General features: G+C 40.3%; 1 protein-coding gene across 2 annotated transcripts; it reads left to right on the forward strand.

The window, feature by feature from the left end:
• The first annotated feature begins 14295 nt into the window (after positions 1–14295).
• On the forward strand, positions 14296–22961 carry ccnh (cyclin H). 2 transcript variants are annotated; one of them, XM_042099915.1, is made up of 10 exons: positions 14296–14464; positions 15064–15191; positions 15268–15387; positions 15490–15563; positions 15694–15904; positions 16007–16170; positions 18978–19045; positions 19811–19916; positions 22560–22623; positions 22720–22961. In XM_042099915.1, exons 2-10 carry the CDS (start codon positions 15075–15077, stop codon positions 22753–22755), a joined length of 960 nt encoding a protein of 319 aa, XP_041955849.1. In that variant the 5' UTR covers positions 14296–14464; positions 15064–15074; the 3' UTR covers positions 22756–22961. The 2 variants fall into 2 exon arrangements, with proteins under 2 accessions (XP_041955849.1, XP_041955848.1); XM_042099914.1 differs by having other exon boundaries at positions 14297–14679.
• The last annotated feature ends 205 nt before the right edge of the window (positions 22962–23166 follow it).

A 23166-nucleotide genomic window follows, 5' to 3' on the forward strand; every position in this document is an offset into this window, starting at 1 on the left:
ACACACACACACACACACAGAGAGAGACACACACACACGCACACATGCACACACACACAGTATGTACAGTATATACTACCTTTAATATTTATCACGACTTATCCCTCCTGTACACGCAAATGCTTTTGTTGTGGAGGTGAAGGATTAACAACAGGCAAAAACATCTCCAAAAAGCTACTGTATATCTACTGACAAGGTAATGTTTCACGATTCTCGTGAGATTTGGTGGGCCGCCGTTCTTGGAAGTTGCATGGATGGTTTTCTCGATACGCTCGCTGCCTCGCTACGTCTATGCTGTATAGCTATGCTAGGTGAACGATTCGCCCATTATAAGTTCGTTTACCATCAAGTTGGCTTCGTAAAGGTGAAAATCTTGCATATTGTACCTTTAACCATTACAGTGTAAAGGTTTACAGTGTAGTGTAAAGTACAAGAACACACACAGCACTGGAGGCTCATGTAGCACATAGCTGCACACAGATGCATGCCTCAAAAAAGGACATTTATTGGCAGACATGCGTGCAGGCTGTTCGGATTACATGATTTGTTAAATTCAATTACGAAGGTAAACACTGATCAATTGGAAAGGAAATAATATGGCCATCATATCTTCAGTTAAATTCCCTACTCATCTTTGTGCTCTATTGTGTGTGTGTGTGTGTGTGTGTGTGTGTTTATGTGTGTGCAACTGAGAGAACGTGTACACAAGATGAGAGTGACGAGACACCCATTTAATTCCAATGTTTTCCAATTGTTGCAAGGTTTTGTTACTGTTTGCTTCACTTGTGACTTGGATTGCTGCATTAATCACAGTTATTTCAGTCTGTGTTATTTTGTCATAAAAATCTTTAGATTCTGACATCTTGTGTTTCTACAATGTGGTTCAAATTTACTATGTTTGACAATAAGCCAAGCCAGTTTGGAATATTAGACTAAAATGGCATGCATTTTGTTTTTAAATGTATCACATTTTCATACTTTTCTATTTTCCACACTCACGTCAGAATATTGTTAGTAGAAAAAAATCTAAAATATAAGCGTATAATCCACATTAAATTTAAATAAAAGCCACTATTCTTAAAACTGATATTTATCTAAGAGAGGTTTGATTTAATACGTCCCTTTATTATAGTAACAAGGGTTAATTTCTTTGCATGCTTGAATGGTAATGATACAGCAATCACAGTTGGCTCTGCTGTATTTAAAAGACACTGCTCTCTGCTGTTTAAACAGTGCAATAGCAAAGAATTAAATATGCTAAAAAGAGGAGATGTGTGAAATTTGGTAATTAAGAATTCTGTTTAGGAATTATGGATAAAATCCTTCGACAGTGAAAACGATTCCACTCATGAGACTAAAATTAAATAACTTGGGACAGACAGAAGTGGCATCAAAAAGAATGTTTGAATTTTATCACAGAGAGAAGTCATTTTTTTGATCAAAATATTCCCATACATAATTGGCAGAAGTCAACACTGGGAATGTCGGTGATGCAATGAAGACAGCTGGAAAGATGAATTAATGATGTGTGAAAAAGATGTGTGGCAACATCGCTATGCTGCATTTATCTGTGTTTGAAAACTCTGTACATACAAACACACACACACACATACACACACACACACACACACACACACACACACACACACACACACACACACACACACACTCACACACACACATACACATAAAGCCAACGCTACGGAAATTCAAAAAAGGAAGGCTCTTTTGCATGACAGACAAAAGGCTTTGATTTTTCTACAACTGAATGCATTTCCTCCATATACATTGTGATTAACCTTTTCTATCTAAATACGAAACACTACTGAATATAAGAAGGTAATCAAATAAAACAAAGCCAGATTTGTTGCATTTTAGTGAATTAAATCATCATAGAAGGTTTTCCTGGAACCTAGAGGCATAACAATTGTATCAACTCAAGCAGGAAAATGTATTTATATATAATAATAATTAAAGTCATTAATATAATGAGGGCATTTTCTATTCCATTATGTGTATATTTGTGGGGTTCAAGGAAAATGGAAAGGGCTTCTTAGTCCAACAAGGATTCATTCCTTGAATCTTGACCCTACATAACACATGCAGGCTCCGCTGGAAGAACAGACTCCCACAGAAAAGCAGGGGGAAGAATGAGTGCTACATGCTAATTCCTCTCTCTGATGGGACCTTGCTTAATTAGAGGCTGTGAGGATCCCTCTATATTCACACACACACACACACACACACACACACACACACACACACACACACACACACACACACAAGCACACACACACACACACACACAGGGTTTTTATTTCTTTTTATTTACACAAAGGCACAAATGCATTTACACACGCGCGCGCGCACACACACGCACGCACGCACACGCACGCACACACACACACACACACACACACACACACACACACACACACACACACACACACACACACACACACACACACACACACACACACACAGAGCGAACCAAAAAAAAAGCCTTGCATCTAAATTCTACACTTGAAAAGATTGTGTTTTAAGGGCGATTTTTGGGAGACAGTCTCTTCTCTCCTGTTGGTTTTGAATTTGCACCCACCACCCCCTTCCAAACCCACCATGTCCTCCTATCTATCAATACCTAACAGGAAGGGTTCTAATCAGCTATGTAATGTGGAACTAAAAGAGGTGGGTCAGGGTATTATGCCTGAGTGAAAGAATGGCCAAAGGAGGATTCTTCTCCAGCATGTCTTTACATTCACCTGCTGGGACCCATTGGGTCACTTTCAAAGAATGAAGAGAACCAGGGAGAGGGCACAGAGAGAGAATGGAGTGAGGAACACTGGCATGGGAATCACCAACGGCAGAGCATAGTCCAATCAACTGGCTCTCTTCATCGCCATACAGCACAACACAGCACAGCACAGCACAGCACAGCACAGCACAACACAACACAACACAGCACAACACAGCGCAGCACAGCACAGCACAGCACACCGTGTTCGCTAAACAATTACCAACCACCTCTCGCTCGGACTGTAATCCAGTAGCAGAGATGCTAAGCCTGCAAAGACTGGGAGCTATATAGATAGAAAAGGCCCTGCATTTATATGAGTTCAAGTACATGTGTGTGTGTGTGAGACAGAGAGTGAGTGTGTCCATTTATCTACTGTGTGTATAATGCATATTCTGTATGCTTTCTGTATGTTTCTTTTAGTGTTTTGAATATGTCAATGTGTTGATTGTATGCTCTTCTAAACATGTGATTAAGTTATTTCAAGCACATTTCTGACTGTGTGTGTGTGCATTTATGGTTGTATTTCTGCATGTCTCAGTAAGTGCTTTATGTAGAGGCATATTTGTGTGGTCATTGCACATGTGTGTGTACATTTATAGTTGCATTTCTGTATGTCTAAGTGCGTGCCACATGAGTGTATTGGGTGTACACTCTAAAAAATAATGGTGCCAAAATTGGTTCTTCAGAACGATGCATGCCATTGAATAACTTTTTGTAGTGCTTCAAAGACCCCTCAAGGCAACAGTTCTTTGATGAACCATTTAAGAAAAGGCAAACAGGTATAAAAATAGTCTTTCTGAATAACCATTTCCAATGTGAAAACGTTTCACTCGATAAAGGGTCAACACAAAGTCATGGTTCTTTATGGAACCATATAGTGATTAAAAGAACCATCTAGACACCTTTATTGTTTAGGCTGTAGTGTGTGTTCTTTTATGCAGGTGTTTAAGTGAACCAATACTCCTTTGGGACTGTGAATGTGCTGGTTTAAGGGGTCACATTTGCAAAATTGTGTGTGTGTGTGTGTGTGTGTGTCCGTGTGCATACATATTCTTCACCACACTCATGTTAGAGGGAGAGCAATACCTTCTTTCCCTTGAACATTCCATCAGAATCAGACACATGGCAGCATTCTGCATGCACAAACTGAAGTCTTGTGTCTCCACCTAGTGGTCAGCAAGGATGCTGTCCTCTTACGCATGTTCGGTTGTGTCGAGAAGCACATGGATATTCCAGTCAAATGCTTAGACAGTTTGCTCCAAGAAAAAAAAAAAAATCTATGCAGCTATATTGAAAGCCCAAATGATGCATCTTGGCCATATGGGTTACAAGATTGTAGTGTCAATCGCATGTATTGTCAATTTAAATGATGTTGACTGGTATTTAGCAGATGCTTTTATCCAAATAACGACATAATCATAACTTTGCAATAATGCAACCTATAGGTGATAATACTCATAAATTAGATTTCCAAGTATAAAAATAAGTAAACAGTATAGGCCGGATTCACAAGGCACAAACAATATTCAACTAATTTACACATTTAACCTCTTTCACTATCTCACTTTTGTCTTTCAGAGCTATGTATTGAGTGTTGTACTGTAGCTTGTGGTGTGTATGTTCAAGTTAAATGTGACTGTAAATGTAACGTCTCATTCTTTTCTAATATAAAATGTTGATCACAAAAAAAACGAATTTACACACAAACCAACACAGCGCCGACATCTTTCACCTGTAGCTAAAATAGCTATGGAACATCACTACTGTACTTACAACTCTTACCAAAGAGTGATAGGCTATGGTCTGGAGTTTATTTTCGCTAATTTTGTACATTGTATGAAAGGAGGGGTATGGAATTAGAACACGAACGTGACAATAGTAGCCAACCCCTTATCATCAAGGCACAGACCAATCAAATCTCTCAGTGGGAGGCAGTGATATTCAGTCCTCATCCATTTAGGGTTCTACATCAGACATGCCATTTCTTCACAGGCTAAGATTACTAATTATCTGTGTGCCCTCCTCAAGTTATATTAGATTCAGCATGTTGGGAATAGAATTTAACAATTAACTCTTATCCTTAATGTTGGCCACATCAAAAGACTTTCACATGCAGGGCTATCAGTTTATATCACAGTAGTCAAAGTAACAAGGGGACAGTTAAAATTGAATTAAAATAGTAAGTTAAAGAGTGAGTATAATATATTACACATTCGCTATTGTAGATTAGGCAACAGGGGCTCAATAGAGTAACAAATGAGCAAAATGGTTCCAGATCATTAAACATAATCACAATTAACCAGTGAACAGAAGATACCAGTGTGTAAACACTGAAACTAAACAAAAACACACACAAAAATGATGTGGTGTGCACCTGCACTAAACCACAACAGAGGCTGAGGCAATGACAGAAGCTAGCTACAAGTCAGGCACTCTGGGTAAGATTAAAGAAACAAATACCGCAGGACCGCCAATGTGATCTGTCAGTTTGAAAAGAAAGAAGGGGAAAAAATAAACTAGAAGGAATCATGAAAGCCCATACGGAGCCCGGCAAGTGCGGGGGAGGGGTCCCTCAAGGTTGTGACAACCTCGTCGTTAAAGGTGCGTTAATCAGACATCCTTTTTCCGCGGATGTCTCCGGTTCGGAAATAGCACTCCACCATCGACGCTGTCGCTCCATTGTGCCAGGGAAAAAGCGCTTGGCTCTTTTTTGATATAGATCAAAATGTGCCCTTTCACCCTGCTTCAACCTAGACTCACTGTCGTTAGGCCTGTATCACTGACTGATTTTCATTGTCGGAGGAGGCCCAGTTGTGACTAAGACCTTCTCCAGGAGACCTCTTATGATAACAACGCAGTAAAAAAGGTAATTACTTTTTCAGGGGGGCTCGAAATTTCTCATTATTAGAAGCTTCATTTGAAAAGTGAAAAAAAGAGAGAAAAGATTGCTCTAGAATGAAAATGGGGAACCTCCACATGAAGTAGGACAAGAGATCATTCGGGGATCGGGAAAAATACACCTTTATGAGGGCACATAGACACCCATTGCTTGGATTTAATGATTACTGGGCTGCTAGTAAAGATATTCTGCTCCTGCTGACATAAAGACACCATTACCCAAAATTCACTTCAAAAGGAGGTATATAAGATACAGCCCATCTGAGATGGCCAAATTGACAAGTACCATAAAGGGAATCAGCTTCAGCATCATTATAGAGCAAACAATGGATCCGGCTCTGATTCAAGTCATCTGTCAATCAAGACAAATAAGAAACCATCAGTGTCCTCTTCCATGTGGCTTAGTCCATGAAGCCCTGCATGCTCAACTGATGTTTCTTCACAATACCACACACACACACACACACACACACACACACACACACGCACACACACACACACACTCACAAACTCACACACACACACACACACACACACACACACACACACACACACACACACACATCTACAAAGTCAATGAGAGGACATATGAAACATAGTAAAACACACACAAACACACACACAACTCCTACAAAGACAATTGAGAGCCTGTGAAACATAATAAAAATACACACTTCACACACACAAAGACAGTGGAGGGGCCCTGAAACATAGTAAAAACCAGATATTCACACAAACACAAATGTCTACAATGATGAATACAAATACACAGACACAAAAACACATATCTAAAAAGAGATCCACATGAATACACACACACACACACACACACACACACACCTCCAGTCACAACAGAGTCAGAAATCCAGATCACTGTCGACAGGCCATACATTCTTCAACCCCCCCTGTGCAGGGGCATCTATTCCACCGGAGCGCTGCAGCTAGCGGCAGAGGCATGGACATGGCACGTTGATAGAAAGGGTCATTTTGGGGACTTTTGCGGGAGCCGTGTACTGTGGAGGATTGGATTCTCACTTGAGTGCCTGCACTTTTCACTTCTCTCCATCCCAGCTCACACATCAAGATAGCCTTTGAATGGCAGAACTCTAGTTCGGTTTGGAGTCTGACTGGACACATATACACACTGACTGGCCACATACACATGGACACAGCGAGCTACTCAAATCTTGTTTGGGGTTCCCACCAGCCATTCATGGTTGTCACTATATCGCCAGTGCCATCTGTTAATTCAGCACCTCATCAAGCGAAGTGACCCGGCGACACCAGTCACTGTTGGAACTGAGTAAAATCTACTGTATTCTGTTTTGTATTATTCTGTCTTGTCTGTATGGCTGGCATGTTATAGGAAAAATGTCTGTTTAAAGTGTAGTATAAATGTATGGATTTTAGGATTGTGTGCGTGTGTGTGTGTGTGTGTGTGCATGTGTGTGTGCATGTGTGTGTGTGCTTTATAAATTATAATGATAGGCAATATGTTTGAAATAAAATCACATAAATAAATGATATACATAAGTAATAAGTAATATATATATGAAATAAAAATAAATAAATAAATGTGAAAAATTACATATGAGGCTTTCTAAAATATTTCTGTACCTTGAGAATGAAAATTAAGTAGAATACGATGAAGTAAAAAAAAGCGAACGTCTCTTCTCTTTCATCAGTATGGGTGGCACCCTTGTGATTTTCCCCCTGTCTTTCAGCTCCCCTGTCTCTGCTTTTGATGTAATTGCAGGAGAGGTTATTTTGAGGGGGGCCTCATGTTTAGTATGCATGTCACACAAAGTGGGTCTCTGCTCTTCATTTAGGCTCGTACTGTACAGCTGGGGGTCTTGCCAACACGCCATGCAAATGAGAGTGAGCTTTGAATGAATCTGAAGCAGACACAAAGCTCAATTAGAGAGGGGGCCTGGCCCGTGCCTCACGTTTGATGCCGAGAGAGAGAGAGAGAGAGAGAGAGAGAGAGAGGATGGGGGAAGGGCTATTTCGTGCCAACTTAAGACACTTCAGTCACACCTTCCCAGCCACCATGATTTCTTAAGCACATGTAGGCACACACACACATAGGCACACACACGTAGGCACACACACGTAGGCACACACACACACAGATAAATTATTTTTCTGACATCATGTTTTTATTTTTTTACAAAACTGGGATAAGTATTTTAAAAAGAAGTAGAATGAGATGTGCATGCAAAATGAATGATTAGCTCATGAGGAGATGCCTTTTTTCCCCATCAAAGAGTCAAACCACTCTGTTATAAAAAAATAAAAAAAAACCTTCAATACAGATTTTGCTTTTACATTTCATTATTACTACTTTTTGGAGGATAATATTGTTGTAATGTTAATATTTCAGTGTTATGATAGTGTTGTGACAATATTATTTTTTTAGAAATTGATTGATTTTAGTAAATCATGCTATACTTTCCTCTTTGCAAACAAAATCATGTTTGCTAGTGCACACATTTTTAAAATGCAATCACTAATGACCAGCATTGTTGAATATGATGCTTTGTCTTTTTCTGTCTCTGATGCACTGAATTATAAGGTGCTCGCTTGTCCTTGCTGTGCTAAAAACAGCCAGTCGGTCTCCATAGTAACCACTGAGTGAAAATGAAATGAGGAAATTAAATCACGCTGTCATGGTGAGAACACATTAATTTTGCATAAGGAGGGGGTAACATGCACGTGCCCCAGACACCCCTGCCACCCAATTCTGTGCCGTGGCACAGCACCAAAATGTGCCTCTTCCTGGATAAGCCTCCCTGTGTATGCCAATAACATTAAAAAGCTTGATTACAGTTTGGTGTTTGCCCATGGCATATACTTAGTTTTTGTTCTGTTCAATTGTTGATATTTATTTTTAGGCAAACAATTCACTTTTATATTCAGTTTAGATATCTGTGCAACATTGCTCATATATCAATGTGTTATTAGATAATCATGTAGGCTAGATGTTCATTCAGTATATTGAAATAGTCAAATATAAGTGGCAGATAGATCCAAAAAGAAAATGTAATGGATAATTTATTACAAACATAAATATATTTAAACAAATAAAATTATCTTTATTAAACATCACAAGTCACACTTTAATCTTTCCCCACAACAGGTGGATAGCACCAAAATGTATGCTGTATTTTCATATTTGTATTGTCTGCTGGACAAGTGTGTGTGTGTGTGTGTGTGTGTGTGTGTGTGTGTGTGTGTGTCTGTGTACATTTGTCTGTCTTCGTGAAGGGATGGAGTGTATTCTCTTGTTAGCTTATCTGTGGAATTAACATAAATGGCAGAGTGGAGGAGATACTGTTGTAAGTGATGGCAAAGGGACTATGAGGGACAACACTGATGTGTCTGCATCAAGCCTCGTCGACCAAAGGGCTGTCACTACGCTCTCCTGTCCTATTGAGCACATACTTGCACACAGCTCACTCTATCACTGTGTCAAAGACAGGAGCCATATAGAGACAAATAGGTGAAAGATGCATATTAATTTCTATTATTGAAATATTCTTAAATAGACAGTTTAAGAATATTTCAATAACGTCTGTAGCATCAGAAGTGCGGTAAGTATTGTGGCCAGAAGTGTGGTCAGTAATGAAGGATCTTAGCTCTCATATGCCCTAGCTCACATAAGCTGGTATTTTTAAGCAGATGTATTACTGTGTTCAGCCAAGTAACCAGTAACCACTAATCACGCTGTAAAAAACAATGTTAGAAAATCCCAACACGGAGATGTTTTGAATTGTGGCACATAACAGGCCTAACAATAAAAAGAGCACAGTAGCTGCACAAAAAAGGAAAATACTACTGCAGGGGTCTCAGGGCTCCGACAGAAGAAGATTACCATATAACGCCTTTGCCACCCGCTCTACCCATCCTGGGACCAGCACATATGCAATTAAACAGGATATCACACAAAAACCCTACAGTTATTCCCAGTGCCAAGACACACACACACACACACACACACACACACACACACACACACACACACACACACAGCCTCCCACATATACGGCACACATCCCTTGTCGTCCCTGCACAGACAGGAGCCTATTTAAGTCAAAACGCACCATCCCTCGAAAGCACCAAGACACCCAGGAAACCCTTCGCCGGTGTGATGAATAGAAATGACATCTGGTGGTGCGGGGAGTGATCAGAGGACCAACAACAGTGGGAGGTAAACACTGGCACAAGGCGAGAAATGTTTTCACACACAAGCCTCTCTCTCCCTCGTGGAGTTTCCACAGTATCTAAATTCATTCCTTTTTGATCACTAATGTACATTTCTCATAGCCCCAGCACCAGGGGGGGAATTGGTGGCAACAGCCCCAGAACATCCACACACACACACACACACACACACACACACACACACAGTGCACTGGTGAGTGAGAGTGAGCAAAAGAGCGAGAGAGAGAGTGAGAAAAAAGCAACAAAAGAGAAGGAAATGTAAACGATGGGCATGACGTCTCTCCACTGCCTCGTCTGGCAGCAGCGAACACGGGCACCGGATAAAGCATTTACCTCCCTGTCTGTCTCTCTGTCTGACTGCCTGTCCATGTGTCTCCAGCATGGCTATCTCTATATAGCGCGAGTCTCCCGTCTCATCAATAATGCAGCACCACTTCATGTTTATGCATCCAGCACAAAGACCCGGCACAGACGTGCCATGGGTACTTTAGATATTGACAAGCTTCCTAAGCACCCACAGCAGCCTGAGCTCAGACCACCTCGATAGATGTCAGCAGAAAGAGAGAGACAACAACAAAATACACACACACAAACACACAAATGATGCAACTGGAGCAAGAAGCACCTTGACAGAGTGGTAGAGAGAAAGGGATAGAGAATTAGGGGGGAAAAAGGTAATACACGCTTACCTCCTTTTGGACTCTCCCTTTTGATTTGGCTTTATGCGAGTTCTTATGGCTTCATGATAGCGCGGCACGCAGGAAAAATAACTGTAGTGCCATGGTGATATGCAAATTAATGGATCACGCCGAACACAAGTGCATTTATTATTCATAAATTACTCATGTTTATGCAAATCAGGTTACACGGAAGCATACAGAGGGGGGTGGCTGATTCCTCTGTCTTGCTGCTAGTCAACATCGGATGGAATTGCTCTTAGCTCTTTTTCATCATACAAAAACTATATGTGTAGATATTTGTAGTATGGTTAAAATAATAATTACAGTTGCCTGTTTGATAAAGGTATTCATTCTTCACTTGTATGTGCACAAATATAATAAATATGACTCTGCTGGTTGTAGATATGATTCTAAAACCTCAGGTTAAAAAATATTCAGACAGACAGACAGACAGACAGACAGATAGATAGATAGATAGATATATAGATAGATAGAGGCAGATAAAGATATAGATAGATAGATAGATAGATAGATAGATAGATAGACAGCTATGAATAGAAATATTTAAGAGTGTTATATTTGCAAACCATATGACAAAACATGGGAAGGCAGACCCTAATGGTAAAATGACAGAGAGGCACATGATAAAAGACAAGAGACACTTACAGCATCCATGGTCCCTAGTGGTGGCAATTCCTCAGAACAGTCCACTATCACTACAGCTGCAAACATCCGATAACAGGGAAGACATGTTAGTGTTTTGCCAAATGACAGTATCTGTCAGTGGCCTGGCTTTTTTTTTGGAAGAAAGAAAATAATGATGAAATCTTCACACCATGTTCAGTAAAATAATTATTCAATCAGGTGCTAAATACCTCCCTGTCAGTGTTTCATAGTCTTCTGAAGTCAGATTAATGAAGTCATATTTGATTATTAGCCTACCTATAGGCCTAGTTGCGTCAAATGTCATCTTTTCTTTCAAGACATGCCGTATGAATTAAGTAGGTGACATTTTATTTACTCTGGACATTTCCAGGCTGATAATTTGCGAAAGATGACTAACCAAACACTCTTGTCTGGGTGAAGCTTTTACAATGTTGAATGCACAAAGTCAGTATCAAAGCCAGACTGTCAGATAACTGTCAGACTAAGCATCTTGAAAAAAACAAAACAGCTATGCTAACACAATGCAACCAATGCTACCCATATACATCAGGAGACTTTGACAAGATTTGGGAAAGATTATTGAACAATTGGAGTCTTTTAACTAATGTCCCCCATTCAAGCTTTACTCAAAAGACTACTTTCAAGACTCTTTCCCAAATCTTATCAAAGTCTTTGTGATGGCTTTAATTAAATGCTAATTAGGGAATTAAATTAGCCAACTGCTTGATACTACTTTTTACCTGGCAATACAACTTGCAGTGTGTTCTCATCATAGACTGTATAAATACATTATTAGGCATCATTCACACATAAATTGCCTATGGATGAGTTTTTCCAAAGCCGGTGATGAAAAGTAGGTTAGACAACTACACCCCCAGTTTTCTTCCTCACCACTAGGAGTCAACCATGAGTTTTTGTATTGACATATTTAATTTAAGTGAAGCCAGCGCAAATATGTGAGAATAAGACCGATCTTCAGCGGGAACGAAAACTGCTGTCAACTTTAAAGTTGAAATAGGAACAAAATAATTTAATCAGGAATTATATTCAGTAGACAAATGTAATTGATAACAGTGTAGTTTCATTTAACATATGAATAACATGTGCACAAGACATATGTTGTCTTGAATTCAATGTAGCCTATCTAGAGAATGGGAGTCTTAGGCCTATGTTTAGACGGGCTCTGATGATATTCAGTTTGCAATACAGTCTATGGTTTGCACTTTGCAAGCATGAAAACAGGGGGTGGAGACACATCTTCATTCTAATGAAATGAAATGGCCTGATAAATATCCATTTCTGTCGAATATCTAATTACAGACTCCGTTCTCCACTCTGTTTTCCCTTAAACAATAAAATGCCAGACTACTCCAAAATGGGACTTTTAATTTCTTCACCGCAAGATGACTTCCGTTATGAAAAACCTGCATATCCACATAGTATTGCCGTTGAGTTCACGCACATGTGAAAAGGAAGGATTCAAAAATACAAGTTGCAGACAGAGCCCGTTTACAGAGAGCCGGATCACTCCCTATTAACTCCATTGTACCTGCAATCTGTTGCAGTTCCGCTAGGGGCGATCACGAATAAGTGCAAAAACAATGGGGGTCTATGAAGCTAGACGGCTACATTTGTCTCTTTGACCTGGTTGTCGTTGAAAAATCGAAGATTTGATTGTGGTTTCTGCAAGCTCACTATGGATTATAGGTCAAAAGTTGAATGAACGAGTACTTACGTCCTTTCGATTTCTTACAGGTTGAGTCGTTGTTGCCCACAACACACTAGCTTTCTGCTAATGAATGACGTCATTGACGCATTTCAAAGGCTTTTTATAACAAATAAGTGACTCAAAAAATATAATACTCAGCGGTGTGTATTTTCTCTGTCCCCTCTTTCGCATGCAACATTCAAATTATCTGGGCAAAAAATTATATCCCGAGAAAAGTGGATTTGAGGGGTACAGCTCCATAGACCTCCATTAATTCTGCACTTATTTGTGAACGCCCTCATGTGGAACCAGAAAAGGAACTGCAACCAGTTCAGAAACCGTAAGTTTCCCGAGAGTAGCGGTTCTCCCCTTATTAGACATTCCAGAGCCCGTCTACGGAGAGCCTTGCCACTCCGTATTAAGTCCCATTGTACCGAATTTTGGATGCAGTTCCACCAGAGTTCCACTGGGGGCGATCGCCATGAGTGCAGAATGAATGGGAGTCAATGGAGCTAGACGGCTAAATTTGTCTCTTTCACCTGATTGTCGTTGACAAATCTCAGATTTGATTGTAGTTTGTATAACTTCAACATGGGTTATAGGTCAAAAGTTGAATGAACGGGTACTTAATATGTCCTTTTGATTTCTTACAGGTTGGGTCGTTGTTGCACATAACGCGCTAGTATTGTGCTAATGAATGACATCATTGACACATTTTAAAGGCTTTTTAGAACAATTAAGTGACTTTAAAAAATATAATACTCAACCAAGTGTATTTTCTTTGCCTCCCCTTTCGAATACAATACTCAAATTACTTGAAAAAAAAATTATATCCCGAGAAAAGTGGATTTTGATGGGTACAGCTCCATAGACCTCCATGCATTCTGCACTCGTGGACGAGCGCCCTCATGTGGAACCACAGAAGGAACTGCAACCAGTTCAGAAACCGGAAGTTTTCCGAGAGTGGCAGTTCTCCCCTTATTAGACATTCTCTGGACATTCTCTGTTGCAGATGAGAAGTGACCGGAACAGAGCCAAACTTGGCAAGAATTGGATGAGAGGATATTCTTGGGGAACAAGGATTGCAAGGAGATAGAATTAGAGCCTTATTTGCTTTCCTGAAAGACACTGAGTTAATGAAAATAATTTAATTTTGGTTTTGTTTTGATTGGTTGTTTATTTGTTGGTTTCTGTTTTGTTATTATGTATAATCTGTAGATTTATTTTACACCTTTCTGATTGAGTAGCCAAAAGTTCCAATAGCATCACTCTACACACTCCTGTACAGTAGGTGGCGGTATACAACAATTAAACGATGTAATCTGCCAATAAAAGAAAGAAGAAGAAGAAGAGAAGTAACCGGTAGCATCCATATTCGTAAAGTAGTTTACTGTTTCTAATTTTTTTTAAATATACTTAAGACATTTTTCATCTTTTCAGCGTGATAAATTGTAACCGACGCCCAAGGCTTCTGAATTGGAACACAAGACGGCAAACAAACCACCATGCCAACATGTCATATCAAGACATCTAGAATCTATCGCAAGATAGCATACGTTAGCTTTCGTTAAAAGATAAAGTTAGCGTCGTCTGATTTGCTAGTGCTATAGCAACATTGCAACATCGCAACATCAACTGTAAACTAACCCCTTTCTGTGAAGGCACGGAGAATAAAAACATCACATCGCCAGAGCTGTAATCTCGTGGTAAGTAAGCGAGCTAACTTTTAAACAGTGTTTTTCTCAACGATAACCTCACATTCTCAGTCACCCAAAATGCAATGTTAACGCATTACAATTGTGCTGCTGGTCATTTGTGGCAATTACTATTTTCAGTGATAGCTCAGTAAGTTAACTTACATCTTGCGATGCACCTGTTTATGTGCAATATGTCAAATAACCTTAAATGCAGTGTGCCAAATAGATAACGTTAGCTTAGCTTGATGTGAAAATCAGAAATGTGTTGTGACTTAACACATTGTGGAACATTTTCAGGTGCGTTAAATCCACGGGGAATTGGATATTCCACCTCTGTACAGTAACATTATGCAGTCTGTGAAATGTATAATGATTTCCGTCCTTTGTGTGCAGTTTTCCCAATTATGTACCACATCAGTTCTCAGAAAAAGTATTGGCTATTCGAAAATGAGGCCAGCCTGGAGAAACAAAGATATGAAGCTAATCAGAAGTTCCGCTCAAAGACATTGGCAAGTGGAAAGGTACGATGCAAACTATTCACTAATATCTAAGATATTTAGTGTTTCAGTTGTAATCAGCTTGTCACACCCTCTGCAGGCAGTCAACGAGTCTTTATTTCTTGACCACCATGAGGAGATGGTGATCTTCAGACACTATGAGAAGAGGCTAGTGGACTTCAGTGTCATTTTCAAACCTGCAATGCCAAAATCCGTCGTGGTAAATAACCAAACCATAACAAAATGCTTTGGAAACAAATACATTGTGAAAATTGTAAAATCTCTATTTTAAATAAATTCCTCACATCTCTTTCTCTCTTAGGGCACAGCAATCATGTATTTTCGGAGGTTTTATTTGAACAATTCACTAATGGAGTATCATCCTAGGACAATAATGTATGTTTAATTAATTTCTTGACACACTGCAAACAATAGTGACTGAGCATCCCCATGTGCTGTATATTCGTATGTTATAAGTTTTGCTTATGTGGGGTCACACCATATGGACACCTATCTGCTTTGGCAGGTTGACGTGTGCATACCTTTCCTGCAAGGTGGACGAGTTCAATGTGTCCAGCACACAGTTTGTAGGCAATCTTCAGGAGACACCTGCAGGACAAGAGAAGGCCTTGGAGCAGATCTTAGAGTATGAGCTCCTCCTCATCCAACAGCTCAACTTCCACCTGGTGGTTCATACCCCTTATCGACCAATGGAGGGCTTACTCATCGACCTGAAGGTAATACTTCCAGTGCACCCTTGCTTGCGGCTGCTCTGGAAAGACATGTTTTAAAAACAGTCCACCTTCTTGTCAGTGAGCACCCTCTATGTCTCCACCCAGACTAGGTATCCAATGCTGGAGAATCCTGAGGTGCTGAGGAAGGCTGCGGATGACTTCCTCAACCGGGCTACCGTGACTGATGCCGGACTCTTGGCCTCACCCTCCCAAATTGCCCTGACCGCTGTGCTTAACAGTGCTTCTCGGGCCGGGCTCAACATGGAGAGGTGGGTACTGCTTGGGGGTGCTAGTTACTTCCACTGTATCACTGTACACTGTACCACTCTTGAAAGCTTTGTTCTTTAGGGATGGGTGTTGGGGACACAACAAAAGGTATAATGGCTGATACCTGGGTGAGAGACGTGTACCACTTGCTCTGATCATCAGAACACCTAACTGCCCACTTTCCCAAAGGCATTATTCCCTTCTGTGTGTCTCCTAAATGTTAGGACTGATGGCCTTGGCGATTCCGCTAGGCTGTCTGTTTGTGAGAGACATCGAGTGCTGGGTAGGCTCTCTCAGCTCGGACCTATTACCTTCCAGTGTACTTCTGGTGACAAACCTAATTTGCATAATGACATTGCTGCAAATTTGCTGCAACATTGCAAAAGTTAACCACAACTGTTTGCCAGAAACCTGAAATTTCTGCAAGGGAGACTCTTGACTTTGCTTCTCTTCGTGCAAAGAGTCTGGCCAGGCGTCATTGGCAAATGTCTTCTTCCTGGTGGGTGGACATTTGTTTGAAGTTTAAAATCATTGGAGTTTGCGTACATCCATCTCCATTATTCAACTTTAAACTACATTTTCAAACTCAGCGCTACGTAAAGGTATTCGCTCTCAACCACATTCTCTGTTCGTTGGTGGCTCTCGGTTGGTTTTCTACACAAGAAATCCGTTGAAAGCACATCTGTGCCAATCTACTACTGAAGCAAAAATAAATTGAGCAGAAGTAGGTAGACGGGCGGAGCCAGGCTACCAAAATACCGTGTCCTGGTTCAAACAGACAACACCACTGTAGTGTAATATGTCAACTGACAAGGACCCACTGCCCACACAGGCGGACACGGCACAGTGCCCTATGTTCTTTTCTCTCCAAAAGCAGAGTTCACCACAACAGACGTTAGCCTACAAGTGACCAGATACTCTCCTATAAGTTTTTAGGACCTGATCCCCCCCCCCCCACCTCCCCTAGCCAGAGTGGAGCCCCTTCCATTATGGGATGTATTGGACTCAGTCAAGGGGGGACCCTGAACCAGAGATTAATAGTGAACTATGTGCCTGGCCCGTCAGCGGCTTGCTGCCTAATGTGATTACAACCATTCAAAACACCAGAACTTGCCCACTAGATCCCTTTATGACTCTAAATGGGTCATGTTTCAGTGGTGGTGCAGCAGTGCAAACAAACTCCATAATTAATGCTCTGTAGCTGTGATTATTTAAATTTCTACAGGATTTAATTGGAAAGAGTAGAGCCTCTTTAACTGTAAAGGAGTTCTTAAGTGACTATCCCTTAATGTCATGTTGGCTTGGAGCAGAAATATAGGGCCAGCATCCGCTAGTGTGTGGCTTTATGATGGGAGCATGTTGCGTACTCCTGGTGTTCGCTGCTTCTCCTGTCATGGGACCTGTCCATGGTGCTGGAAGCTGAAAGCTGTAACAATGCAGCCCATCTTATATACCCACACCCATTAACACACTCATATTAATACCAGCCAATGATGTTAAAGTGATATTATTCAGTCCAAAATGTCACTAATGTTTCAACCAGTCCATTGATGAAAGACAAAGATTGTTATACATTTTAAAAATGAACATACGATACACATATTCATGTTCCATTTATAAGAAACAACTTAGTGACAGATCTTCATTCATCCGATTCGGGATATATGTGTTTAAGTTAAAAATATACCAAGCCTCTTGCTGCAGGAGGCGGTTTTCACGGTCTCCCCCTCTAAGCCCTTTGAATATTGGCATCATGGCCCGCAGAGTTAAAATGCCTTGCGACTGATGATTTTGTCATCATTCTTTCTGATTGCACATTTGTGCTCAAAGATTCAGGTTTTGAGTTGTCGCTTAGTTTTTCCCACATAAAACAGCCCACAAGGGCACATCAGTAAATATTTACCAAGAGGGGGAGACGTGAAAAACTGCCTCCTGCAGCGAGAGGCTTGGTATATTTTTAACTTACACATGTATCCCGAATGGGATGAATGAAGATCTGTCACTAAGTTGTTTCTTATAAACGGAACACTAATATGTGTATTGTATGTTCATTTTTAATATGTATAACAATCTTTGTCTTTCATCAATGGACTGGTTGAAACATTAGTGACATTATTGGACTGGATATCATTTTAACATCATTGGCTGGTGTTAATATGGGTGTGTTAAAGGGTGTGGGTATATAAGATGGGCTGCATTGTTACCTTGTTGCACACTGAAGAGGGCACGCGCCGAAACGCGCCTGTGCAAATAAAAGTATATATGCATAGTGTGGCCTCTCCTACTTTACGTATTCTAACTATCCAGGCCAGCACTCTTAAAGCTTAAAAGTATACACATTGAGTGAAGCCTGCTCCTATCCTCACTTACTTTGTTTCTGCATTTATCCCATCCGTGAATTAGTGAACACACAGAGCACACAGTGAACACACAGTGAGGTGAAGCACACACTAACCTGGAGCATTGAGCTGCCCTGCAATAGTGGCGCTCGGGGAGCAGTGAGGGGTTAGGTGCCTTGCTCAAGGGCACTTCAGCCGTGGATGTGGGCATGGGAGAGCAGTGCTCAACCACTTCCCCTGCCCACATTTTTCCTACTGGTCGGGGATCGAGTCTGCAACCCTTCGGTTACAAGCCTGAAGCCCTAACTAGTAGGCCACGGCTGCCCCAACTTCAGCCACATACTTCAGGGTCTGTCTGTCAATCTATCCATTGATTGATCTGCTTATATTTATGCATCTGATTAATCACAATACATTTTCAGTAGCATTTGCAAAAGTACTACAGCAATCCTTTTATATTTATTTTCCAGCTATTTGACAGAATGCATGGGATTTAAGGATAAGGAAAGTATGTCAAAACTAATGGACACCATGAGAAGTAAGTTCTTCCAATAATTTTAACAAATACTTAAATACTCACACACATAATGAAATTGGCATATTATGTTCTTACTTAAGTAGTGATTTACTGATTGCAATTACTTAACATTACACAAAAAGGGGGAAAACATTAGCCTAATTTAAGAATTATGGTCGATTTCTGTATCTCATGGGGTGCCTCACGGACTGTCTTTGTGCTAGCTGTAGGTACCTCAGAGGGAGCTCAAAGCAATTTCATTAAATTTTCAAGCTTTGTAAAACCATCCTTGAATTTCATGTAGAAATTACTATTATTATATATTTTTTTTTTACGTGAAGTGAAACATCAGACACATGAAAGGCAACAAGGTAACAGATAGACAAGTGAGACGGAGAGATAGACAGACAGACAGACACGCAGACAGATAGTGGGACAGGACGATGACAGGACTGACAGGACAGGACAGTCGTTTGTAATTGAGTAGAAAAGGTCTGTGAGTGGTCATGATTGGGTTATGGGAAAGGGGGGAAAGGAGGAAATAAAGTTAAATAAAGGAAATATTTTTTAAACAATTGATTAATTAATCAAACAATCAACCAAACAAACAAACAGATAAATAAAGACAGAGAGGGGGGCAAGAAAGGGGGGGAGGGGCTTGGGGTTATGGTTTTGTTGAATTTAAAAATGATAGAAAAGGGGACCAGGTGTTTTCAAAGGCTGACATTTGCTTCTCTCTATGTGCATGATGTTTTTCTATTGTAATATATTCTGTGATTCATGTAGAAATTAAACAACTCACCAAAAAATATGAGCTGCCAAAACCTGAAGAGGTCAACATGTGTAAACAGAAGCTGGAAAGGATCCACGCAGAATTCTCATCCACTAACCTGTGAGTACACCAACTAAAGCCCTACATGGGATACCTACCTGTGGTGTCCCAAACTTACACTGTAACATTGTCCTCAGGGTAGCAATATTGCAGTTTTTACATGTTAAGGAAGTGATGTAAGCAGCGAGTGATCAGGCACACATTTACAGTACCTACCTATTTACTTCTTTTTCCCCCTAACATTTTACCACATAGCCGACTACCAAGCAGTTTTTCACATGGCACAGAAGGACCAAACTCAGATTCATGAAGAAATACTAACAGTTTTATTCAGCCTGGTCGGTCAGTTTTGTTTTCGCCCCAAACACGTATCTAAGATGCAAAATTTGTTATATTAATCAAATAGAAAAATAAAAAATACATCAGCTCTCTGATATAACAAGGAGACATTATCAGTACAGTATCAGTCTGTGTTGGGACTAGGACCCAGGGCACGGATTCACTGTGGAGATCTGTCTTAACTTGCATACAGTGGTGAAGGACACTGAGGTTTTCTTGGGTTTTTGTGACTACAGCAATGCACATCAGATGACAGATCATGTACAAACACCTTGGAATACTTTGGGAAACAGTGTGCATATGACAGACCTGTTGGGTGAACAATGTAAATGTTATGCAGCGTTTGCGGTCAGTGGATGTTTGAGAGTTTGGGCTAAACATAATTGTTGGGACAGCGTCCATTGAAAGGGTGCAAAAACTGGTCAAAAGCCAAGCTACAACATCTGCCAAGGCTACACTCTTAGAAGAGGGTTCTTCATCCCCGAAAAAAAGTACTTTGAAATGTTCTACGAAGAAACCAACAAAGGTTTCTTCATAGAGCACTTCTGGCTATCAGTTTTATAAGCGAAGCACACTTGATCAGTTCTAGCCGAGAGAGGGATATGTGTAAACCATTAGGAGAAAGCTAACCACCTTAAACCTAGAAGTTCACCTTAGAACTGCTGTAACTTCAAGATCCTTGGTTCTCTCAGAATAGCATATACAGCATAAGAGTTGTAACAAATGTAAACACATGCACGGAGCACAAAGGGCTAAAACACTTTGTCGATTATACAAAGTTGAGTTGCCATACAAATATTTTCATCTATCAAACACAAATGTTTTTTTTTTTTTTTTCTTGTTTTTTTTTTTTTCAAGGATACAAGCTCAGGTGTTTACGATTAACTATGAGGCTAAGCAAAGCAGCTGAAGTGTACAGTCGGTACTCTGGTAATGTCCCACTCTTGGTAACGTCTTTTCTGGTCCAGGACGTGATCCGCGTTTGTGGTGATAGACTTTTTATTAAGGCTTGTGTTCAGGAGGAGGTGCTGTGTGTAGTTTCCCTGATGGGGCGCGTTCATCATGGCCTTGTCTCAGGTCACTTGGGCTGACAAGCAAAGGTTGTCCGTGAAGTTGGATAGATTCCTGCAGATCTCTGGAATCCGCGTTTGCCGATTTTCACAAATTGAAAGTCTGACAGAAATGCCCTTTGCGGTTGAAGTAAAAGCATCAAGAAGGGAAGGGCGCAGAGCGTTTTTGATTTTTAAGCTGCTTTTGGTTAGGATGCACAATTTATTCTAGGAATAACTCTTTAGGTCCAAATAGGGTAACTGCACCATTTCAAGGGGATCATTTTAAGCACACTAACAACAGAATGAGAAGCATACAGTATATTCGAAATAAGTTAGGATGGACAAAAGATTATATTTGGAGCTGTTTTGGTATATATGAGGTCACTGGTAAACATCTCAGCTCCAGCATTGTTGATTTGTCCCCCCCCCCTCTTTCTTTTCTGATTGTTCATTTGACTAAATCCTGTTGGTGTTGTTTTCTTGTTGATATCCACTTCACATAACCTGGATGGTAGTCAGTATAGTACATTCGTTTCTGCAAGACAAAGCGTGTGCAGTGTTAGGCCATAGAAACATGTTAGACAGCATATTGTGAAGAGATTGGCTTTCAGCCTGTTCTCTTCAGCCATAGCAAAGCTCATAAATATCAGGTTGCCAGTGTTAGTTTGAGAATTTAAGACACTCTTTACGTCTAGGTCGAGGAAGACTTTGAAGATGGAGGAAAGCTACACTATTCAGAACAAAAATAAATAAATAAAGGGAATTGGGCATACCTTAACTCCATAATGTCTTTGGCACAGAGGATAAAATAAGTGTTTCTAAGTCAAGACCTTAATGAACCTGACAGCCTTGACAATAAAACACATCTTTAATCCTCTTTAAGAAAATAATTGAATTAAGGTTTGGTTTTTTTTTTGGAAGTGTGAGCTTTTCCTCTGTTGCCAAATCTTTTTAGACCTTTAAATATCAGTTGATAGTAGTGGCTGGTGCACAGGGCTCTGGGCTTGTGTTTTGTATTACCTCCCCTCTTGAATTCTTCTACAATGTCTTACAGTCTGATATAAGCACAGTAAATTAGCATAACAGTGTGCATCTACAAAGGCATTGCTGACATGCACTGTGTCGAAACAGTGTGTGGGATGCATGTGCACTTAATTATGACTGTGGATGGAGCTTAATGAGTATGATGAGACATGAAAATGATCTGATGAAGAGAGAGGCTGAGTTAAAGAGTGTACTGAAAGCTGATACATTTTGTGTGGAAAATGGAGATTCTTATGACTGTTCTGGTCTTGTCCTCGTCTTCGCACAGGAAAAGGAAACGAGGACATGAAGAGGAACATGAGGTCCCCAAAAAGCCACTTCTCACTGAGGACGTAAGTGAAGTCCAAGCTGTAGCTCTTTTAACCCATATACACATGCAGTTATATGGATTTTGTCTTTCCATGCGGTCTAATGAGGGTGATTTGCAGGAGGTCTGGACCGATGAGGATCTGGACTCCCTGTGAAGACCACCAGTCACCATGTCAGCAGGTTGGCTCTGCTGGTGATGACGCATGGATGGACAAGTTCTTTCAGAGCAGTATTCTAACGCTCAGTTTGATCCATATTTACAGATGTGCTTTCCTGTGAATGCATCGTCATGAGTCTTGTAGACTTTTTTGTTTTGTGTTTTTTTTTTTTTACTAAGAATTAAATATTTTCTCTTAAAATACATTGGATTCTTACTTGGCTGTCATTTTCAAAGATAATTCTTTCAGATGGAACAAACATATTCCAATTTAGTCACCTCAAAGAAAATGCAATAATATTACCTAGTCATATCTGATATTAAAAAACATACACAGCCACAAAAGCATGCAGCTTTTGTGTTCACGTCATGGCCTGTACACACACATGGGAATGGCTTGGGTCAATTA

The sequence above is a fragment of the Alosa sapidissima genome, chromosome 8, assembly GCF_018492685.1.
Source record: "Alosa sapidissima isolate fAloSap1 chromosome 8, fAloSap1.pri, whole genome shotgun sequence".
Taxonomy (NCBI): Eukaryota; Metazoa; Chordata; class Actinopteri; order Clupeiformes; family Clupeidae; genus Alosa; species Alosa sapidissima.

Bases quoted from the DNA above. Each gene is read 5' to 3' on its own strand.
- ccnh (XM_042099915.1), top strand. From the start codon at position 15,075: ATGTACCACATCAGTTCTCAGAAAAAGTATTGGCTATTCGAAAATGAG. The intron at 15,564-15,693 runs GTATGTTTAATT...CTGCTTTGGCAG, and splicing joins TATCATCCTAGGACAATAAT to GTTGACGTGTGCATACCTTT. The intron at 19,046-19,810 runs GTAAGTTCTTCC...TGATTCATGTAG, and splicing joins ACTAATGGACACCATGAGAA to AAATTAAACAACTCACCAAA.